General features: G+C 41.6%; 1 protein-coding gene across 3 annotated transcripts in view; it reads left to right on the forward strand.

Annotated features, from left to right (window-relative positions):
• The window catches only part of dlgap1b (discs, large (Drosophila) homolog-associated protein 1b), a 119,420-nt gene that overhangs the window by 43,411 nt on the left and 54,616 nt on the right, over positions 1–21,393 (forward strand). For all 3 annotated transcript variants that reach the window (XM_033638927.2, XM_033638928.2, XM_033638929.2), the window contains exons 3-4: positions 16,238–17,378; positions 20,644–20,858. In XM_033638927.2, the coding sequence (XP_033494818.1) occupies positions 16,305–17,378; positions 20,644–20,858 (1,289 nt within the window). In that variant the 5' untranslated portion in view covers positions 16,238–16,304. The remainder of the gene's footprint in view (positions 1–16,237; positions 17,379–20,643; positions 20,859–21,393) is intronic.

Below are 21,393 nucleotides of genomic sequence, written 5' to 3' on the forward strand. Positions count from 1 at the left end.
TGCGCAGGCAGCATGTTCGGCTGAGGCTCAGATCTCCACAGCGCGCAGGGAGAGAGCTGGAATTATGCCTCCTAGCCGCTGTGTGAATGTGTGTGTTTGCAGTGTGTGTGTGTGTGTGTGTGTGTGTGTATGCAAGGCGTTGCATCTGTATCTGTGATTACTTTCCTTGTGTATGTGTGTGTCGCATTGGATATGCATCCACCAGCACTCATGCGAGAAGACAGCGGGTTAGACTCCCTTCCCCCGACCCTCTTGCTCAGTTGGATCTCACTCCCAGATCTGTCAGGCGTCTGTTGATGCATCCTCGATGTGACATGCCACCCACAGTGAAGGAGAGGCACACATCACTCAGCTTTTTCTCATCGGTTTAGCAAAGAGCCTCGCCTAACCAGTCTGTGACCTCTGCTCTAACAAGTTAAGCAGATAGCCTCGCGTTGGTCTCGGAGATGGAGTCGAGGTAATCTCATCATAGAGCTTCAGCTGGTCGTCAGCCCGTTATGTAAAACGTTCCCCCAAAAGAAACGGACAGCTGAATCTGCTTTATTTATTTATTTTTGCTGTTTTGTTGACTTTTTTTCTGCAAGCTTAATTATTTTCCGAGCTAGAGGGAGTTATTTCATTGCAGAATTATATGCAAATCACAAATTATTGTTTGGTATTAGGCTTGGCTGGCACTTTGCTAATACAATATTTAATCTTTATTTAGCACATTTGTTTAATAAACGTGGAGTAAATGGCTTGGCAAAGAACAGTAGTAGGTATTTAGACTGCATCGGCTAAAAGCATATCAACACATTAGCTGCGTGCTCTTAAGGTCAGCTCTGTTTCCTGACATGTAATTAACTGTAGAATCAGTTGTTTGAAATCACCTGACACTCTGGACGCCCGTGGCATGGGCTTGACACTAATGCTGCGTGGCAGTGGCAAGTGACTGTACTCTGCATACTGTACAACACGCACAGCCACACTGCTTGCTCCATGCAGGGTATGTGGCTCCTTATGTTTTTTCATAAAACAACATGAATGCTTAGCAAGGCACGTGCAATGATGCATCACATTTTTAGTGAGTAGGCAGAGGATTAAAAAATACACAGCAAGGCAGCTGAATACACACACAGTTTGTTTTGTGAAGTTTAATTGTCCATGTTCAGCTTATTTCTGCTGCTCACAAGCAACTGCATGAGTGGAAATAGCAGCTGTAATGAAGACGCAGCAGCAGCAGTCTTATTATCAGCTACAAGTGTACGAACACAAGAGAAATGACACGAGGAGAAGCCTTACGCTGATATTTGCAGCATTATAAACTTTTTCACATGTGGGTCATGGCCTCGGCTGATGAATGAGGCAGCAGTGTGTTATGTAGAACATGCATGGAGATGTTCACACACATACAGCCCAACTCTCCAGGGTTCAATTTAGTTATCACCATCACAGCACTGTGCCGCTACCACGTAGCCCAGGATTAGGCGCCCCAGATTTCACAGCTCTTAAGAGAGAATATAAACATGACGGTTATTATGCTGTGTGAGCATCGATGGAAATGGAAGATTGAGGCAATTCGTATTCATGCTATATAAACTGCTAATTAGAGTTTGTGTCATTGTAGCACAAAATCATAAAAAACAAAAGACCCAGTTGAAACTTTTGAAGCCTACCCCATTTATATATTTGGCACTCATGTACAGATGGGTGACAAGTGTGTTAGTAAGGCAATGGGCCACAAGTAGCCACCACACAAGCTTCAGTATTCCCTGGTATAGATTCTACAAGTCTCTGGTGCTCCACTGACGGGATGATCACCGTTCTTCCAAGACACAGTCATTCTTTTAAAGATTGTGCTAGAGAGAACTACTTGAAAAAACTAGTTCATTGACGTGCCACCCGACCACGTGTGAAGGCAAAAGTGTTTATAGCTGTTCCAAACTGCCACTCTCAAAGATGGGTTGAAAAGCCTGCTGTCGTACAGAGGGGTGAGAGATGATGATTGTCGAAGTGAGGATAACGCCCACATTTTCCTGGCAAGCTTTTTTTTTTTTTTTTTTTTTTTTTTTGAAGGGGAAAATGACAGAAGTCATTGTTTATTACTTTGCATTTTTTTCACCCCCTCATACCTGGCCAATCACTGCATGAAGTGGGTGACTTGCAAGATTGTTGGTTAAGTCGGGAGGTTGCAAAACTCAGAAAAAAATGTTGGCGTTGTATGTTTCTGCAAACCATTGATACCATATTCAGTTCAATTCTATTTTATTTATAAAGTGCAATATCACCAGCAGATGACATCCCTCTATACTTGGACCATCACAGCAGATATGGAAAAACTCCCCCTAGAAAAACCCCTTTAACGGAGGGAAAAATGGTAGAACCCTCAGGAAGAGCAATACACCAGAAATACGCCAATACACACAAGGTTACACAAGAAGAAGAAGAAGCAGAAGGACACTTCTCTCGCAGCAGACAGCTGAGCGGAGCTGCGGAGTCCGCAGTCTGCAGAGCCTCTGAGACAAACTAAACAAAACACTTGTAGGCTCCTCCACTTCATTTAAAAACATACATAAACCTTATTAAGTTGTCATAATGCATGTTTCAATGCAAGATAAGTTGAATATAGTCCCTTGACATGCCGCTGACGTGACAGGCTCTGAAGAAGAGGCCGAGTTAGTAACATGCAGTAATGTGACATCAATGTTAGCAATGAATGAAGAAGAACTAACTTTTTAGAATCTGAGAGAGAGGAGGGAAGGAGAGAAGGGGCTTAGTGTATTATAGAAGGTCCCCTGGCAAACTAGGCCTAAGTCAGCCTAACTAGGGGCTGGTCCAAGGCCAGCCTGAGCCAGCCCTAACTATAAGCTTTATTAAAACGTAAAGTCTTGAGTCAAGTCTTAAATGTGGAGACGGTGTCTGCCTCCTGGACCGAAATAGGAAGATGATTCCACAGGAGAGGAGTCTGATAGCTGAAGGCTCTGGCTCCCCTAATTTTGGAGACTTTAGGAATGACGAGTAATCCTGCGTTCTCAGAGCGCAGTGTTCTGGTGGGATAATAGGGCAGTATGAGCTCTCTGAGACATGACAGAGCAAGAGCATTTAGAGCTTTGTAAGTGAGGAGAAGGATTTTAAATTCAATTCAGGATTTTACAGGGAGCCAGTGCAGAGAAGCTAAAACAGTTCCTATCAGTACACGTGCGGCTGCATTCTGGATCACGTTACATTTGCAGGCTATTATGTAGCAGATATGTTGAAACATGACATTTTCACTAAGGTTAACATGTGGTTAGATTTAGGCACTTGGTAATGCTTTGGAAAAGATCATGTTTGGCTTAAAATACCCAAATCTCCTATAAGTGTTTATTTAGGTTGAGATCTGGTGGTTTATGAATGTTACAGCGTATTACTTACATCATTTTCATACTCGTCAGATTATTCAGTGACCCCATTGCTTTGTAGATTTGATCATTGTTAATCTTGATAAGACTTTAATCAGGATGAATGCGTTTTTATCAGAATAACTTGGTGACCCTCGCTTTTAATGAGACCCAAAATAATACTATAATAAAAATGCCCCCCACAACAAAACAGAGCCACCTGACCCCGTCCTTCCTCACCTGTCATTACTCATTTATTCATTTTCTTTCTCTAATCTCTAATCACTCTTCTTTAGGTCATACTGTGTTCACACTTCATTTATCAGAGATAATAAATCTAGAGCTATCTTTTGCTTCTTCTTCTGCTATTCTTTTATTTATTTATTTTTTAGTTTTCCCAACCAAATTTCTACCCTCTAATAACAGATGATGAGACAGGGGTTTGGCCATTTTTCTCTATTTCCTGGCTCGCCTTGTGGATACATGAAGATATAAAGCATAAGAAATGGTGACTTCAGTTGCTGTCCACACACATGATCCCAGAGCGGTTGCTACATATGAGTTCTCATTAGCTGGGGTGAAAACACATTGTTTTCCACCAGAAAATCCATTTGTTTCCATGGTGACACTGTCCTCCCCTGTCCAATTTCCTTGCCAGCTTTGTATGGATAGCTTTATTGAACTGTATCTTTTTTTTATTGGCAGTTCATATTAGACATGAAGTGAAACCAAAAATATGTAATAAAAAAATTGAAAATTTAAATATAAATTAGTAATCAAAGAGGAAAAATTATTTAAAATTATTTTTTAATCCAATATTATTGTTATATTTATTTGTGTATGTAGGAAAATGAAAAAATGCCAAAAGTTGTCCACATCTTTTATAAACCCTCAGCTTTGCCTCATTTTTTCTACTGCCAAACTACAACACTTCTCCTTACTCTATTGACCAGAATAATGTCTCTGATTAGATTTCCATTTTTAAAGCAACCACACATTTCTCTTGTAACACACAGACATTCATTTCTTTGCTTTTCCTTAGTCATTTCTCACACTGTAATATGAAGGTTTGTGGAGGCAGATCATTTGGAAAAGGATCAAGGTGACTCCATATAGTATTGTGTTCCTCTAATACACTTACTTTGCTTTTGCTCCTGGGCAGTAGCATCCATACTTAGTGCCTCTTGTTGCTTTCTTTTTTTATCCAGTTTCTTTTATCTATAATTAAACACTGGAAAATTAACTTTGTGGAAAATATAGCCTTAAACTCAGTAAAAGTAAATCCTTAATCACCGGACTTAATGTTGTTCGCTACGAGGAACACTACAGCTGATACTACAGGTTTTAGGAATGTCACTTTCTCAGAAAATCAAGTTTGGACAAATTTGAACTGACTTGTAATTTATTGCAATCAATTCAAATGCAACCTACAGGGCCTACTCCAAAATGCGTTTAACATGTTAAGAGTTACGTTCTGTTAATCTAACATTAGCGTAAGCAGTTGGCAAACAGCCTTGCTCTCACTTATGTCATCTAAGGAGTAGTGAGTGAATGACTGAGTTCAAAAACCCAGAAATAAATTCCCTCTGTTTTTTACACAATCTTAAGGGACCTACACGTTTTGTTCTACGACATAAAATAAGCCAGTAAATATCAAACTTGTGATTTTTGAAGCTTCTAAGCATCTTATGAAACATGTAAACAGTTCATTTACTGTAAACAGGTTACTTTTGGCCTTGCATTTACGCCTCAAAAGTCATTAAGTGTTTTAATTTGTAAAGATTATTTTGCTGAGCAAATAGAAGTAGGGGAGAACAGGGCACAACCTAACACAGTTTACAGTGTAAAACAGACTTTTTAAGTGGTTACACAGTGTCGATCCTTCAGTGCTTCCCGGCCAGTTGAACACAATACCGCCACAGTGACCCACAAAATTCCACAGAGATTGGACATTTTTTAGCAGAGTTCAGTGACAAAGGCTATTTTTTATGATTTATGTGAATTTCTTTGTCATACATGTTATTGGATTACTGAGTCATTTATGTAAGTCAACACATCCAACCATATATCATCTTAATTATTGTCTTCTTGCCTAAAACATGGCACCATTTTAAAACTATGTAACCAACTCTAGCGAGTGTTAGCTAGGCTTGACAAAATGTCCACACAGTGGGGTTAGTTGTAACGCTGTGTTAGAACTAAGCCACCGATTTGACACTTCAAACTTATGTATGGTTTGAACTAATGTCCTTAATTAAATTAGAAATACTTTGTATTTTCATTTGTCACATATATCGTTGACACACAATTTTACAGTCTTGTCAGTATTCACACATTCAATACTCATATTTTTGACATGTGGATCCAGGTTACCCAGTCTATGCACATCTATCGGCCCAACCATTGAATATGGATGATAGACTAACAGATGGACGAATACCTGAATGGATACCTGTCCTTCCCCTGATGTAGATGGAGAAATAGTTATCTACATTCATTCGTCTATTATGGATGAAAAGAGAAAAATTATGATATCCACACACACTATGTGTCTGTGTATGTGTAGATCTTTCTATTCATGAAGCATTAGTGGTTAGATGAGGGATGGATAGATGTTTAGATGTCTATCATAGACCGATCCAAAAACAGTATCACTCAACTATAGATAGAACTGTATTAAATTAATTATTTTAAGCAGACTTTCCCAGCAAGTGTTGCAGCCAATCCTCTGCCCGTTACAGTTAACCCCACCCATTTCACTTCCACCACTTCTCAGTGCAATTGTAGAAGAAAGGTAAGAAAAAAAATTATAAATTTCAAACTGTTTTAATGACATTTACCCAAAACTAAAATGTGTTGCTTGTGCCCTGCTCCCCCTTATCATAAAGGTTTGTTTGCCACAGATTTTATTTTCTGCAATAAAAAAAAAAATCCCATTTGCTTTTTGACAAGGGAACCCAGGTGACACTAACTTCCACATCTGCCTACAAAAAAAATCCCTGCAGCACTTAATGGTGTAGTGAACTCAAAGTACTTACAGACTGCAGCCTGTTGCGCTTGTATACTGCGAATTTTGAATTCAAATAGATCATTACATGTCTTCCTTATATAAAGAATGTCATCTCACTGTAAATGCAACCCTTTAGAGTGAACAGGGGCTGTCTTCTTTAGCTTTGACTCCCACTGTGCGCCCATGATGGATGCAACCTTAAGCCATACAATAGCAATCTCCGTGGAGTCATGGCCTTTTGTTATGAGTCACAGTGTCACATCCTCTCGGTTCAATCTTTTTCCTTTAAAGATCAAGGGATTCATGAATGAGTATGTTCATTGTTGTGAAAAAATGAAAGAAGGCTTTTCAGTACAGCAGTCTTTCTGAACTTTTCTAATATATGACGGCAGCTAATATATTCCTACATGTCTGCATGAGTCCATCATATGAGATGTCCCTTGGGAGGTATTTCCAGTGAATGAAATGTTTTTGATCTTTCATGGAAAAAAGAAATAAAAAGAAAGATATGACATACCTGATATGACACTTAAAATAGTTGTATTATTGAAATCATTTTGCTGAGCTTTACATAGAAATGCACTTTCAAATCTCCTGACACAGGATTACCTTCAAATCCCGTGTTGTTTGCCTCCATTGCTGCATTTTCACCGTTCATTCCTTTGTTGTTGAAGTTTTGCAAACAAGTAGCGCGAGCCTCGGTGACAGCCCTGCCTGAGACAAACAATACCCATCCTTCTCTGGACTTAATGCCTCTGTTAATTTGTTTACCTTGATCAAATAGACCTCATCACTTGAAGAATTTGTCTCCAGAATGTGCTTGGCGGGTACTGAGCTATAACTCAGCACAGTCACTCCATTTGTCAGAGAGAGCCCTGACAGTCAGCCTAATTAGTTTGGTTGTGACAAAGGAGCTGTCTCGTGGAAACTGGGAACATCAATCCATCCATGGAGGCATGTGTTTTCATAATGCAGCCCATACAGTGAGCAGAAACATGCCTATTAGGCGTCGGGTGAAACTGCATCTACGAAGAGGTCTAATGATATGTTTGGTTAAAGAGAATGTGCTGTAAATATGTATTTATTTGTCAGGTTATTCAGCATGTTTTGATTAGATGCCAAGCAGTTATTTTATTTCTGGGTGTTTCGAATAAAGCCTGCATGCAAACTAGAATGGAAACATGCAGTGGTGGATGGAGTAATCTGATCTGTACTTGAGTAACAGCACTGGTATCACAGTGTAGAAATACTCTGCTAGAAGTCCTGTGTATCCAGTGTATTCAACATCTTACTTAAAGATTAAGTGTGTAAGATTTAGGGGGATTTGGTGGCATGTAGCGGTGAGGATTATGAACTGCAACCAGCTGAAACTTCTCCTGGTTAGAATTCCTTCAGTTCAGGAGGTTTTTTCCAGGAGCCAGATTTTTTGCAGAGGTCTCTTCCTGCTGCTCATCGCAAAAGGGCTTCTAACTACGATGGCTGATATGAAAATGTGAATGACCCTATCTAGAGCCAGTGTTTGGTTTGTCTGTTCTGGGCTACTGTAGAAACACAGCGGTGAACATGGCGATCTCTGTAAACGAGGACCCGCTCTGTATGTAGATATAAACAGCTCATTCTAAAGTAACAAAAACACATCAATTCTTATTTATAGGTGATTATACACTAAAGAAATTATTAGTATTAGCACAAAAAATTACTTAAAAAAAAAAAAAAAAAATATATATATATATATATATATATATATATATGTGTGTGTATACACTTGCTGTCCACTTTATTAGGTACACCTTTTCAACTGCTTATTAACGCAAATAGCTAATCAGCCAATCATGTGGCAGCAACTCAATGCATTTAGGCATGTAGACATGGTCAAGACAACCTGCTGAAGTTCAGACCGAGCATCAGAATGGGGAAGAAAGGTGATTTAAGTGACTTTGAACATGGCATGGTTGTTGGTGCCAGACAGGCTGATCTGAGTATTTCAGAAACACACAACCATCTCTAGGGTTTACAGAGGATGGTCTGACAAAGAGAAAATATCCAGTGAGCAGCAGTTCTCTGGGTGAAAATGCCTTGTTGATGCCAGAGGTCAGAGGAGAATGGCCAGACTGGTTCAAGATGATAGAAAGGCAAGAGTACCTCAAATAACCATTCGTCACAATCAAGGCAGAAGACCATCTCTGAACCAACAACACGTCCAACCGTGAAGCAGATGGGCTACAGCATCAGAAGACCACACCAGGTGCCACTCCTGTCAGCTAACAACAGGAAACTGAGGCTACAATTCACACAGGCTCACCAAAACTGGACAATAGAAGATTGGAAAAACATTGCCTGGTCTGATGAGTCTTGATTTCTGCTGCAACATTCAGATGGTAGGGTCAGAATTTGGTGTAAACAACATGAAAGCATGGATCCATCCTGCCTTGTATCAACGGTTCAGGCTGGTGGTCTAATGGTGTGGCTTAGTAATAATTATGACAGTATTTGCAAATTTCGATTATTGATACAAAATGTAATCAAACAAAGTAACTAAAAACTAATGTAGTGCAGTAACAAGTACAATATTCGCCTCTGAAATGTAGTGGAGGAGAAGAATAAAGTAGGATAAAATGGAAATACTCAAGTGCAAGTATACCTCAAAATTGTGCTTAAGTGCAGCACTTGAGTAAATGTATTTATACTGCATGTCAGATGGTTCACGCCTCCATGTCGTCTATAAGGAAGTGATAATGGACACCTCGTCTGGCATTATCCCTTACATATTGCACCACTGGAAAAATGTTGCATAAGCTGTCATTTATTGACGCAGTAAAGATACAATGAGTGGCTTCTTATCTTCCTTGGTGTCAAACACCTTTGTATAGACCTGTCAGTGCTGGAAAGTGAATGTGCCCCTCCATGAAATGGTGCGCTGAGAGCATTTTATTCCCATCACTTTCCAATTTTTATATGATTTTTATCATGTCTGATACTACTTTTGTAGACATTCATATATTTTACGAAGCACATCATATAAACTAAAAGCGGTAATTTGCAGTTTTTCTTCAAAATGTTGCCTCGCAGCCGGCAGACAGGACAGTCAAGGGAGACCGTCATCTATCATTTAAGAGTCATTTTAACTGTAAGACATTAAAGTTAGTGGTTCTCAGCCTCTCCTGACATCCCTAAAAGCCACTTCTACATAATCCGGAAACACAAAAAAATTACCAGTTCCCTCAACAGCTTTCTGGCCCCTGGCTGTCTTTAAAATGTTCAATGGCGTCATTCTCTGGGGGATTTTATTTTTTAAAGGGTACTGTTCACACATTCACAATGAGAAACATCCTCTCTGTCACTGTTACTTCTTCTGTGTCGGCTGCAGCTCTCCTGTATGTGTGTGTGTGTTTGTCATCTTGAGATATGAAACCGTCAAATGTTCATGTTATTAGATATTTATAAATACGAGTGAGTTTTGTCAAAGTTGCTGTGAGTGTGTCTGTTACAGAATAACTGAATATACCTCCTATGTGTATTTCTGTCTGTCTGTAGCAAGGCAGAGCATTTACTACTTTTTTTATGTAATAGGGAACATTTTTATTTTCCACTATATTGACTTCTTCCGCTCGGGAAAGCGTAATGCTGATTATCTTGTTTATTCTAGACCATGCTGCTCAATTATGTTTTTGCTTGATTTTCAAAGGGTCAGTTCACCCAAATTATTCAAAGTAATAAACATGTTGGTGGCATATCATCATGCAGACAAGATTTTAAGATATCTACTGCTGAGGCTTTTGCCATGAACTCATAACTTATAAAAGTGGACATAAATGGAATTTAGTTTTGTTTTATTGGTTCCTTTTTAAAAACTCAAATCAGGAAGTGGGCTGGGGACGACCCTCCTTCTATTTCTATATGGAAATTTCTGTTCCCTTAGGGTTGTGACTCTGGAAAAAGATGGCATGATATTAATAGAAGGCCTAATCTCTTTCTGCAGAAATGCCCAGAACGCCCAGAAATGAAATTAACCCTTAAATATAACCTGGACTTTAATGGATAAAAACTGTGGACAAATGTCTTAAGTGGGGGAGATTGGATAAGAAGCTTTCCTTTTCCTTTTTAGTGTAACTAACATAAAAAAAAATATAAAGGGAAAAAAGAGATAAACAAACCAAAACCAGAAAAAAACAGCAGAAAAGAAAAGAAAAGAAAAAAGTGTCTCTTATATACTTGACTTTTCGTTAAGTCCTGCCCCCAGACACAGACTGACCAATCATAACATAGGATCAGGCCGGCTCAGACCAGGGTCCGACAACACCACCGCTGTACTCTGATGCAGTCGTTTCAGATTTCCTGTTCATCTGCACACACTGTGATGCCACACAACTGGTTCGATATAAGCAAAGTTTCCCTTTATATTCATTATCTTGTGTGGCGATCAGCAGTGATGTGGTGGTTCACTTTTACACTGTGATCTGTAGCCTATAGTTCGGCTTTAGCTTCTAACTATCTTTGTCTTTTTAACCTGTTGTTGCTGCTGAGTCAGTTTGACATCCTGGATATATCCTTCAAACACAGACTGTAGACCCCTCTGTCTGCTTCTCTCTGGAATCACTGTTTTATTTTTCCAAAAATATAACATTTCATCAGGGAGTGCAGTTAGTTACACACTAGCTCCGACAGCTTGTTGGACCATCACAAAGGGGTGGGGCTTAGCAAAGGGTCAATTGCAAGTCCCTTTATAGACCAGTCTTGTAGTGTTGTGGTTTGTACACTTGCTTCTTGAGAAAATTTGAATAAAAAAATGATAGTCATAAAAAAACTGAACTCAGCAAGCTCTGTGGACTGTTCCAGGTAAATGTCATCTTTAAATGCTTTGAGCACCACAAACAAAATTCTCCTCCTGTATTTAAGCGTCAGCTAAAGCCTCAGAGGCAGATAACTTTAAACCTGAGAAAATTAAACTAAACCTGTCTGCATGACTAGATACCACCTGGAGTAAATGGACGTTCCAGTTCATGTGCACACAAATATTGACCCAGAAAGAGGGTAAAAGCTTTATAAAAACATTTTTTGCATGCTCATAACTCGTGAAAAAATATTAAAAGAACACAGTGTGCAGTAAAACGTTTTCCACCCAGCATGTTTGAAACGTGGAAAGTAGGCCGCATCAATCAGGAAATTAGCATTTTTGTATTTTCACAGTGAAATATTAAATGCTGAATGATAATTGAGGATGCAGGAGTACATTGCTCCCACCCACCCACCTCCCTTATTTAGGTACAGGTGGAATGCAGTAAACAATCACAATATGCCTCCTGCTATCCTCTGTCCATCTCACACATAAAAGCATTGTGTGTGTACAATGTCTTCGCCCTTATATCCCGTCAGTGCAGTAATGTCATGCAGTAGCCTCAGACTGCAAACGTTTGCAGGATCAAAGGCAAAACTTCACTTGACCTGAAAAATGGAGGTAAAGTGCTGCACTTTCCTCTCTGGTCCGTCCACACAATCATACAGAAAAACGCACACACAAAAGATGAGCCACGTCTACTGAGGTGATTTGATGCCCTGTAGAGAGAGCGCATTGGTAACCTTTGGAGAAGTCGTTGCCAGGTTTGAGCGAGAAGAAGAACCCTTTTAAAACCTTGTGGCCTCTGAAGGCCTCAAAGAAGCCCTGTAAGCCCTGAGCGCTGACTTGCAACCAGCGTTTGATCTCGATAGAGGAATATAGACTAACTGCAATCTGTACAGCAGCCTTTTATTTTGCCAGCAAGAGAAGCTGCAGCAGTCTTCTCCCACCAAGGCGTATTGATTTCACCTCTTCCTACAAAGATGGTATGCAGTAAGTCAATGTTACTTTGCATTTTCATTGCACCTTTGTTTATTTGCTTTGGTAATTCTCAAACCACAGGATGTAGTGAAAAAAAAAGAGTTTAGCACAGATTTGACCACTGTGAGGCTGTGTCCAAGACTGGCTCCCGTGTACAATGATCGAGAAGGAAAAATCTATTTTCCATTTATCTCATCTGAGCCCAAAGAAGCATGGCATCTAAATAGAATTTAGCCCGCTGTGCTGATGCAGTGCAGGTGTTAATGGGCATTAACATTCATAGGCTGCCTTGTTTTATCTATTCCTGCATTTTGTTTGCACACCTTGCTGTTCGGCACACAATCACTTTAAATGTAATGAAGTCTCAGTGGTTTTCGGAGCCTGTTCACACAAAGTAAAAGGAGCAAGTTGTTTGGGTCTCCTTGATGTTTTTTCAGTTGTTTTCTTGTTGGCTTTGTGTTGTGGAAACAGGGGTTTTAAGCACCATAGGTCATGGAATTGTTGTACTGCTGAAATGGCTCAAGATAGATCTCCATGGTGACAATTGACTTTTGACTAAATCTCTCCCACAAACAGCCCAGTGACGGCAGAGTCAGCAGCCAGAATCAGGCCAGTTTAGGCATCATTCATCCCGAGTCTCAAACGAGTCAGGCAACCGCATGCAGCCTGGGTGCAAGATGAGGCCGATGCTAGGCCAGGTTATTTTGGCCACCTGGGAGTGATTGTCCAATCATAGCTTAGCTTGGGTTTCTCTTACTTTACATGTCGAACAGGGGGCTCTTGTAAGAACAATACGATGTATTTTCAGTTTTACGGTTGTGTTTTTATTTTAGGCTTTCCAAAAGGCTGCTCTAACCTAGACTGCATTTGTTAGCATGTCCAACTAACTAGCTTACAACCTACAGTAGTAATTAAATATTACCAAGCCCAAGGAGTACATCATAAACTATCTACATAAGTTTGCAGAGATGTAGGTTAGGTTGGTTAGTTGTTGTTTAATGATGTTACTTTATTTTCATGCCTTCTACATGGATCATCAGCTGGAGAGGATGCTGATTTTTTTGCCTTTGACTTGTCTTGACTTGAGCTTCAGTCTTGGCATCATATCATGTAGCCATCAAGTACATATTTAAGATCCTTTTGCAGGCATCTTGTTGGGCAGTATGGAGAAATTCAAAACCAGGGTAGTAACAGATTACATGTAATTGGGGTTACATTATAAGATTAAAAATGAAGTCACTATAATGAGCCCAGATTACATTTGAAAAACTGTGTAATTAGATTACAGTTACACTGACAAGGATACATTTTTGATAATGTTTTTAAAATACTGCGGTTTTAAATAATAAGGAACTTTTTTTCATGATAACCAATTTGCATTTAAATTAATTTCACATTTGAATATTTGAAAAATGTAATTTTTCTTTTTAATTTTAATTTTTTTTTCTATAATAAAAGGTTTAATATATGTATGTTTTGATTTTGAAGTAATCCAGAAGTATTCAGAGTAGATTACATTTTTTGTAATCAGCTGGATGACAGTACTAATTACAAAAACTGCCATGCAATTTTTATGTAGTACCTGATTAAATCTTGAAGTAATATGACCCAACTCTGAAACAATGTTTTGACCAAATACCTCGATATTTCAATGATATTGTTGGGCTGACTATTAGTGCTTTCACAAAATATTAACTCAATCATCATAACCACATTACTGATGATTATTTATCAAAAAAGTCAGTAAACGCAAATAATAGAACAGCCAGAACAGTCTGGTTAGTTCAGAAAATTACGTCACTTTAATGTAATGCAGCCTTTAAAACTAGGTAAAGACAATGCTTACAATATTACGATATCCAAAATTTACAATGATATGTTGCCTCATATCATGATATCGACATAATATCGATACACTGCCCAGCCCTAGGTTCAGTCAGAGTCAACTGAAACACTGAAACACGAATGGAAAGACCACTTACAACCCAAAAGTGATCCTGTCACTATCTTGAGAGAAATATGTATTACTATTTAAAAATTGTAATATAGCTGTCTAGTTGTTGGTGTGCTATAGTGAGGATGCCTTGACCAGACAGGTAGAGACACAACTGGGTCAGTCAGCTGCGATGGACATACAGCATAATACATAACCACAGCTGTCTATGAGCTTTCCTCATGTCACTGCAGGCCGTACCTGACAGACACGGCAGAACCAGCAGATCCTCTTCCTCTTGTTGATAAACTGCACTTTACAAGCTAGCAGCATCAAAATTCAGCATGGATAAGCAGCCTGTCAGATACACTATGTATTTGTATGTCTGTGTGTGTATGTATGTGTGTGTGTGTGTGTGTGTGTGTGTGTATGTGTGGCTAGCAGGCAGAAAGCCAGCATGACCCAACTTCAGCTTTTCAGCTTTAGTGCAGGGCTGCAGACAGCTGTGCCACAAACACGCTGCTGTGGATCACCGCGAGGGCCTTTTATTTAGGTCACATTCTGTGCTTCAGCGGCCAACAGAAGGGATCTCTGTCAACTGCAATGAATACCTTTAGTTGGACACAGCCCACTTTTTAAGTGCCCTGCACGGAGCGGACACTGTGCGTGTCTGTGTGGCATGTAGTGTGCGCTTTGTGCAAGTTCACTTTGTGAGTATATTGCAGATGGGGTTAGGGAGTGACCATGCTACACTTTATTCATTTTCCCTCTAACAATACAAGTGTAATATATTGGCTTAATTCTCTCCCAGGGTGATTTGATCCCTTGGTTTAATACAGACAAGGATGCATGAATAATTTCCCCAATATTTCAATTAATCCAGCGCACAGTTTATAGCCACGCCACAGAAAATAATAGATCTGACTCACTCTGTATTCTGGCCCATAAATACATTCCGCATATGCCCTACACAGTGTCCTCTAGTTATGTAAAGAACTGACATGATATTTCATTCCGCTGCTCTGTCTCCCTCATTTTCTCTTGTTATGTTTCCTCTTCCCCCTCCTCCTCCTTCTCCTCCTTTTTTTTTTATTTTTTTCTATTTACCACAGTGGCCTTTGGTAGTGCATTATAAATCGCAGTAATGAATTCCCCGCGCAGGCTCGGCCACACTGCTGTCACAGAGCTACATCAGAGTGCGTGGGCTCTTATTATTGTCTCGTTAGCTTCACCTCCAGTCCATTGGAAACAGTGTGGGTTCAGCGGCGAGCCAGCCACAGCCCCAGATGGGTAAGGAAGGCAGTTTAAGGGCCCTGATGGATGCCATTGTTTTCATGTCACCATGTAAGAGAAAGGTCGTTTGTTGCCGCTTGCCTCGACCGGCCCAGAAGCTGTCAGCTGGGTTTTACTGGCCAATTAGTTTGCCCTTAGAGGAGAACTAGAGGTAGAGGAAAAAGTGTGGGATCTGGCTGTGATCATTTGTTGTGTTTGTGGGTGGGGGATGTGCGTGCATGCACACTGAGCAGGTATTGTGGAGGAAACATAAATGCACTTTTTGAGTACTGTCCGATATGTTACATCATCGCTGCAGACGAGGACTATGTCTCTGCATTCCCACCACCGATTTCTTATTAGATTTTTTTTGTTGAGATAAAACGATGCATCATTTCTAACAGTACCCTTGAACAAATATAGCACACGCACTGGCTGGAAATAGATTTGAACTCTTCATGATACCTCTTCTTCCTTTGTTTCTCCTGTTTCCTCGATTCCCTGTCACTGTTTCACTGAAATCTACCAGAGAGAATGGAGACGTGGAAGAGGAAGCTTGAAGACAGATTTGGATGTCAGGGACCACATGCCAAGTGGCTGCTATATTTAGAGACTCTCCTTTTGAAGTTTTCAAGGACAAAAATAAAAGAATAGGTCCAAGTCTCGTCAATATCATCAAGTTTTCTCGTCTGTGAAGGAGTGCCAGAAAGCATCTTCTTCAAATTAAAGCAGATGAAGACACAGTGCTTTGAGTGTATGCAAATATGAGATATTTATAATTCTCTTTTCTGTCTCTCTCTTCTTGTTTGTTTGTCTGCTCTTCCTCATGGCTGTGTGTTTCTTTTTAGAGCTAGTTTTGGGGCCTGTGCAGACTTCCCGCGGCAGCAGTTGGATGTGCACGTGGACCCGGCCACGATGACGATGAAAGGCCTGTCCAGCAGCCGTAGTCACCACCATGGGGTGACCTGCGACCCCTCTTACGACTCCATGACCCTGGGGCACTCGGACCGTCGGTCCTACTTCCTCAACCCTGGGGAGGCTCATTCTGCTGATCACCCCTGCCTCACCCAGCGCAACTCCTTCCAGTCTGAGTGCAGTACCTACCCTGACCTGGCAAGCTGCACCTTCCCTCGCAGACATTACAGCTCTCACCACGAGCTGAAGGAGGAGTGTGGTGCTGTGGTGCCTTATACAGGGCCACCAGGGAGCAGTAAGGGAAGTGGAGGAGGTGGTGGAAACAACAACAACCGCATCCCCTCTAATCTCTTAGAGCAGTTTGAACGGCAGGCACCAGTGCGGCGTGAGGGCTACCACACACTGCAGTACAAGCGCACTGCAGTGGAACACCAACGCAGTGACAGTCCTGGTCGAATCCGCCACCTTGTTCACTCTGTCCAGAAGCTTTTCACCAAGTCCCACTCCCTGGAGGGGCCCTCAGGGGCTGGAGGAGGAGGGAACGGGAGGATGAACGGCAGCAAATCCAGTCCTGATGACCCACCCTCCTCCTCTGGCACCCTGAAGCACAGTAAGCGCAGTAAGAGCAAAGACCGCTCCAAGTCGGAGCCTAAGATGCGCACTGCCATCTCAGGCTACTGGAGCTCAGATGACACGCTCGACCGGGAGGTGTGCCTCTACCACCATCACCACGGGGGCAGCAGTGGAGGCCTGCCTTCGGGGGTCATGACAATGGGGCGCCACCCGGACAAATCCCAGTCGCAGTACTTCATGGAGTCTTACAACACCATCAGCGCCCACTCTCTCAAGACGTCACGCAGCAACAACGATGTGAAGTGCTCGACATGCTCTGGGAGCAGCAGTGGAGCCATGCCGCTGGTGAGCGCCCTGGATAGCCAAGTGCAGCTGAAGAAGAGCTCGTGGTCATCTACTCTGACGGTGAGCAGAGCAAGAGAGGTCTACCAGAAGGCCTCAGTCAACCTAGATAAAGCTCTAGTGAAAGCCGAGCAGGGACGCACCTGCCACTTCCTACAGGTAGGACAGTTACAACAGCCCCAACTCTCGCATGTCATGCTTCATGCATCCGGCGGTGCCAGCTGCTCCCCCATGCTCCTGTATTTCTGCATGTATGTGTGTTTGTTGGTGTGTGTGACTGGGGAAGCAGTGACCTCATCCTTTCATTCTCTGTGTCTCGAATAATTACTGGTCTCATGTTGACCTTATCCCTGGTGTCATCATGAAACATTCAGCAAAATCATCACGTCATCTGCTCTTCTGTGTTTGTTTCCATGTGCATGGAAATATTCATGTGAGCATGTGGATGTTTATTACTTCTGTATGGCACAGTATGTCAAGAGTCACATTGTGTCAGATAGTGTACTTAGTCTTCCTTACTCTACTAAAGAAATAATGCAGTAAGCTGATTTTATATCCACTGTGTAACAGGTCAGGTTTAGGGCTGTCCCAAACGATTATCGATTACTTTTCCATTATTTGATTAATAAGGCAATTTAAACAATACGAATACCAAAACATTTCTTATTAACATTAACATTTATTGAAACATCAGTGTTTCCCCTACCATTATATTAGGGGATATTATTGTCTATATAGCGCCAGATCACAACAGAAGTCATGTTAGGTTACCTTTCCTATAGAACAGGTCTATACCTTGTCCTTTTATTGAACAAACTAAATAGCCTTATGTTATTTATCTTATGTCATTTCTGTCTCTACATGGTCACACATTTACAATTTTCCTCTGCTCTCTGTAACGGGCACGGTGGAGTTCGGCCCCGCACACACACACACGCACACACAGCTGAGTGGCTGCATTTTCTTGAGGGAGACAGTTATAATCGAGCCCGGCCAGAACCCGCAGCACGGCACTGTGTACACAGGCAATGGAGCAGAGCCTGTGTTGTGTTCAGGCGTTGTCACATAAATAACAAATTCCAGCAGCCATAGCACCAAAGCACAACACTGCTACTATTTGCGTTGACGCAAATAATTTGCGTCAACGTATTTATGTAGTCGGCGTTGTTGACAATGTCGATGATGTCGACGCGTCGCCCCAGCCCTAGTCAGGCTCAAGCAACTCTTCAAATACTGACACTGGTCAGTGGCCCTGGGCGTTAGACATATATGTACCAAGGCACCCTTTAGCAGCAGTGTGAGACACACCAGGCCAGCTGCATTTTTTGACGCTCCAGGCAACTACCGTAGTATGGGTGGGAGATAGTTTCTGGACTTCTCACCTGGGAACCCGCTGTACGTGTGAAACCAACATTCAGTCCAGTTATTTTAAAAACAACACAGTGTGCTAGTATATGTAGCATACTATGCTAGTGACATGTGTAACAAATGTAACATGACATTACCTTACTATTGTAACAAATTTACTTATTTTAAGCCAAACCATGATTCTCTCTAAACCTAACCACATGCTTTTGTTGCCTAGACCTAAAGCGTTTTACCTACCTTCTAAGTTTATATTGAAAAGAGAAAAGAGGCAAAAACTGTACATTCCCTGTTAGAATGGAGGTGTATTTTGAAAAGACTTAATGCATGTAAAGAGCGTAAATTGAAATGCCGTCCCTGTGTGTCCAAATCTAATGCAGGAGGGGTACCTAGTGTGTCATATTTTGATGCGTAGGGCCACTGATCAAGCGCTGGCATTTGACAAGTTGGGAGTGAAAAGGTGTTGGTACCATCATCCTGAACCAGCATCCATTTTTTGCTCTATACAAAGATAGGAAAGCCGACCAGGCACACCATTTTAAATCTGTTTTCAGAGCATAAATGGCAAATTGTCACTTGAAACTACACATGTGCAGACTGCACTGGTGGTGGTCATAGCAGTGTTGTGTGTGAACATGAGTATATCGTATTATTAGGGTGCTGCTGTGAGATCGGAGAGAGCCAGAAGTGAGCAGAGAGAGAGATAGAAGTCACACACACAAACACACAGGGACACACACACATGCAGAAACGTCAGCCCAGCCAATCCTGCTTCTGTTTTATTTCTGTTTTGGAAAAGATAAAAGCGTTTCAGATTGCATGCATTTCCTCACACCGGGGTGAGCTTCAAATATAAGGCAGAAACGAGAAATGGAGAGACAAGGCAGGGAGAATGGAGGGCATCGGTGTGTGTGTGCACTGTAGGAAAAGGACCAACAGAGAGGGCAACAGAGGAGGGCGTGAATGGGAAAAGTAAAAGGCAGAAAGCGAGAGTGAGAAGTGAGCATAAAAGACAGAGAGAAACTTCTGTGTGGCCTTGCATTTTAACAGCCGGGAAAACTGAGTGAGTAGATCAAGGAAGGATGTTGTCACTGCAGTACGGCAACATTTCTCCCAGCCTAAAAGAGCCATCGCCTTTTTTTTTTTTTTTGTCTTGAAAGGGAGACGGAAGGGAAAAACGGGCTTTCAAGGAGAGCAAGTTAGTCTGCAGACGTTGTTTGAATCCTTAAAACAAGAAGTGCTATTTGCTTCATATTATGTTCACGTGTGCAAATGAATTCTGTACCTTTTCATGCATTTGTGCAACACTCTCAGAACATTTCAAATAAGCTGCACTATACTGTGAGGTAAATGGGATTTAAAAAAATGTGACTTCATTTCGTTTTTTTCATTACTTTGTCTTAGTAATTCTTTTGACATCATCACAGACGCAGCCTTTCCCAAGGTGTTAGCACAGTCTGTAGTTGCCCCTGACATCAAAGTCAGCTTGGTCTCCTAGTTACGCACCAGTCTGTTGAATGATTCTCGCTCTGTATCTCATTTCTTTCACTTCAGAGCTGGTGCCCTAACAGCCACTCACATTGGGACTGCAGTGGTTATGCCGAACAAAACCCCCTTTGTTTTCCCTCTCTCCCCATGTCTGCTGTCTTTGACTCCCTCTCTCTTTTAGATTAGAGATGGGAGATAGCTTTGCCTCCTTTTATTTTTACCTTCATTAGTGTGTGTGAAAAGTCAGGAGAGCAGGCAGAGGCCAGGGCACTGCAACGTTTTGTCAAAACAATTAATACCTTGCTCTTGATATGCTGCATGCATCACAGGACACACTAAGGAAGGCCTCTGGCATTCACAAGCTTATGGTACGATCAAGCCGGACCCTGAGTTGATACTGTAACTATTGAGTCTTTCAAGGCACTGTGTGATCCAGGTATTCATTTCAGGAGTGTAGAAAATGTTGCAGCCTTCTTTCTATTCATGTCTAGATGCATCTGTATGAGCTCGCATGTCTGGAAGGTGACCTGTGTTCGCTCCCTCTTTACCTTATCTCACCTCATCTTTACAGGTGCCTCAGGATGACTGGAGCGGTTTCTCTCCGCTGGGGAAAGATGATGAGATCCCATGCCGGCGGATGCGCAGTGGCAGCTACATCAAGGCCATGGCAGAGGAAGACAGCGGCGACTCGGACTGCAGCCCGAAACCTTCACCCAAAGTTCAGGCGCGGCGAGCCAGCTACCTGAAGGCCACACAGCCGTCCCTCACAGAGATGACCACACTCAAGTAAGTGTGTGTTAGGCCCGTTATGCTGTGTAATATTTGTTTTTATTCATTAGAAATGTCAGAAAGGGAAATATAGTTCCCCAGAGCCTAAGATGAGGTCTTGGGCTGGACGCTTAATTTTAACCACGCATTCCTGTCGACAATCGACTGCGATCTGAATGTTTCTTTCCTTTGTACTACACTTGAGGAGTCCACTTGAGGGCACACCAGAGAACTCAGAGAACTAAAAGATTTGCAATATGTAAAAACATGCCGACGCTCTGTGAGATGGTATGTAAGGGTGCTACCAGACTGAATCAGGGACTAATTTTGTTACAAAGCTGCATAATTGCCTAGAGTTGGTTCGTGTTCTCACAGCAGCATTTACAAACGGACAAGATAAAATCCCTAGCGCTAGAAAGCTGCTCTTGATTGGTGAGAATTTCCATGAGGGAAAAATCCAGGAAGTAAGTAAGAGTACACTTGCAAGATAAATGTGACACTTTCTAATGTCACAGTGGAGGGACAACTACGCAGGTTGATTTTAGCGCTGGTC

This window comes from Epinephelus lanceolatus, chromosome 20 (genome assembly GCF_041903045.1).
Source record: "Epinephelus lanceolatus isolate andai-2023 chromosome 20, ASM4190304v1, whole genome shotgun sequence".
NCBI classification, from domain to species: Eukaryota; Metazoa; Chordata; class Actinopteri; order Perciformes; family Serranidae; genus Epinephelus; species Epinephelus lanceolatus.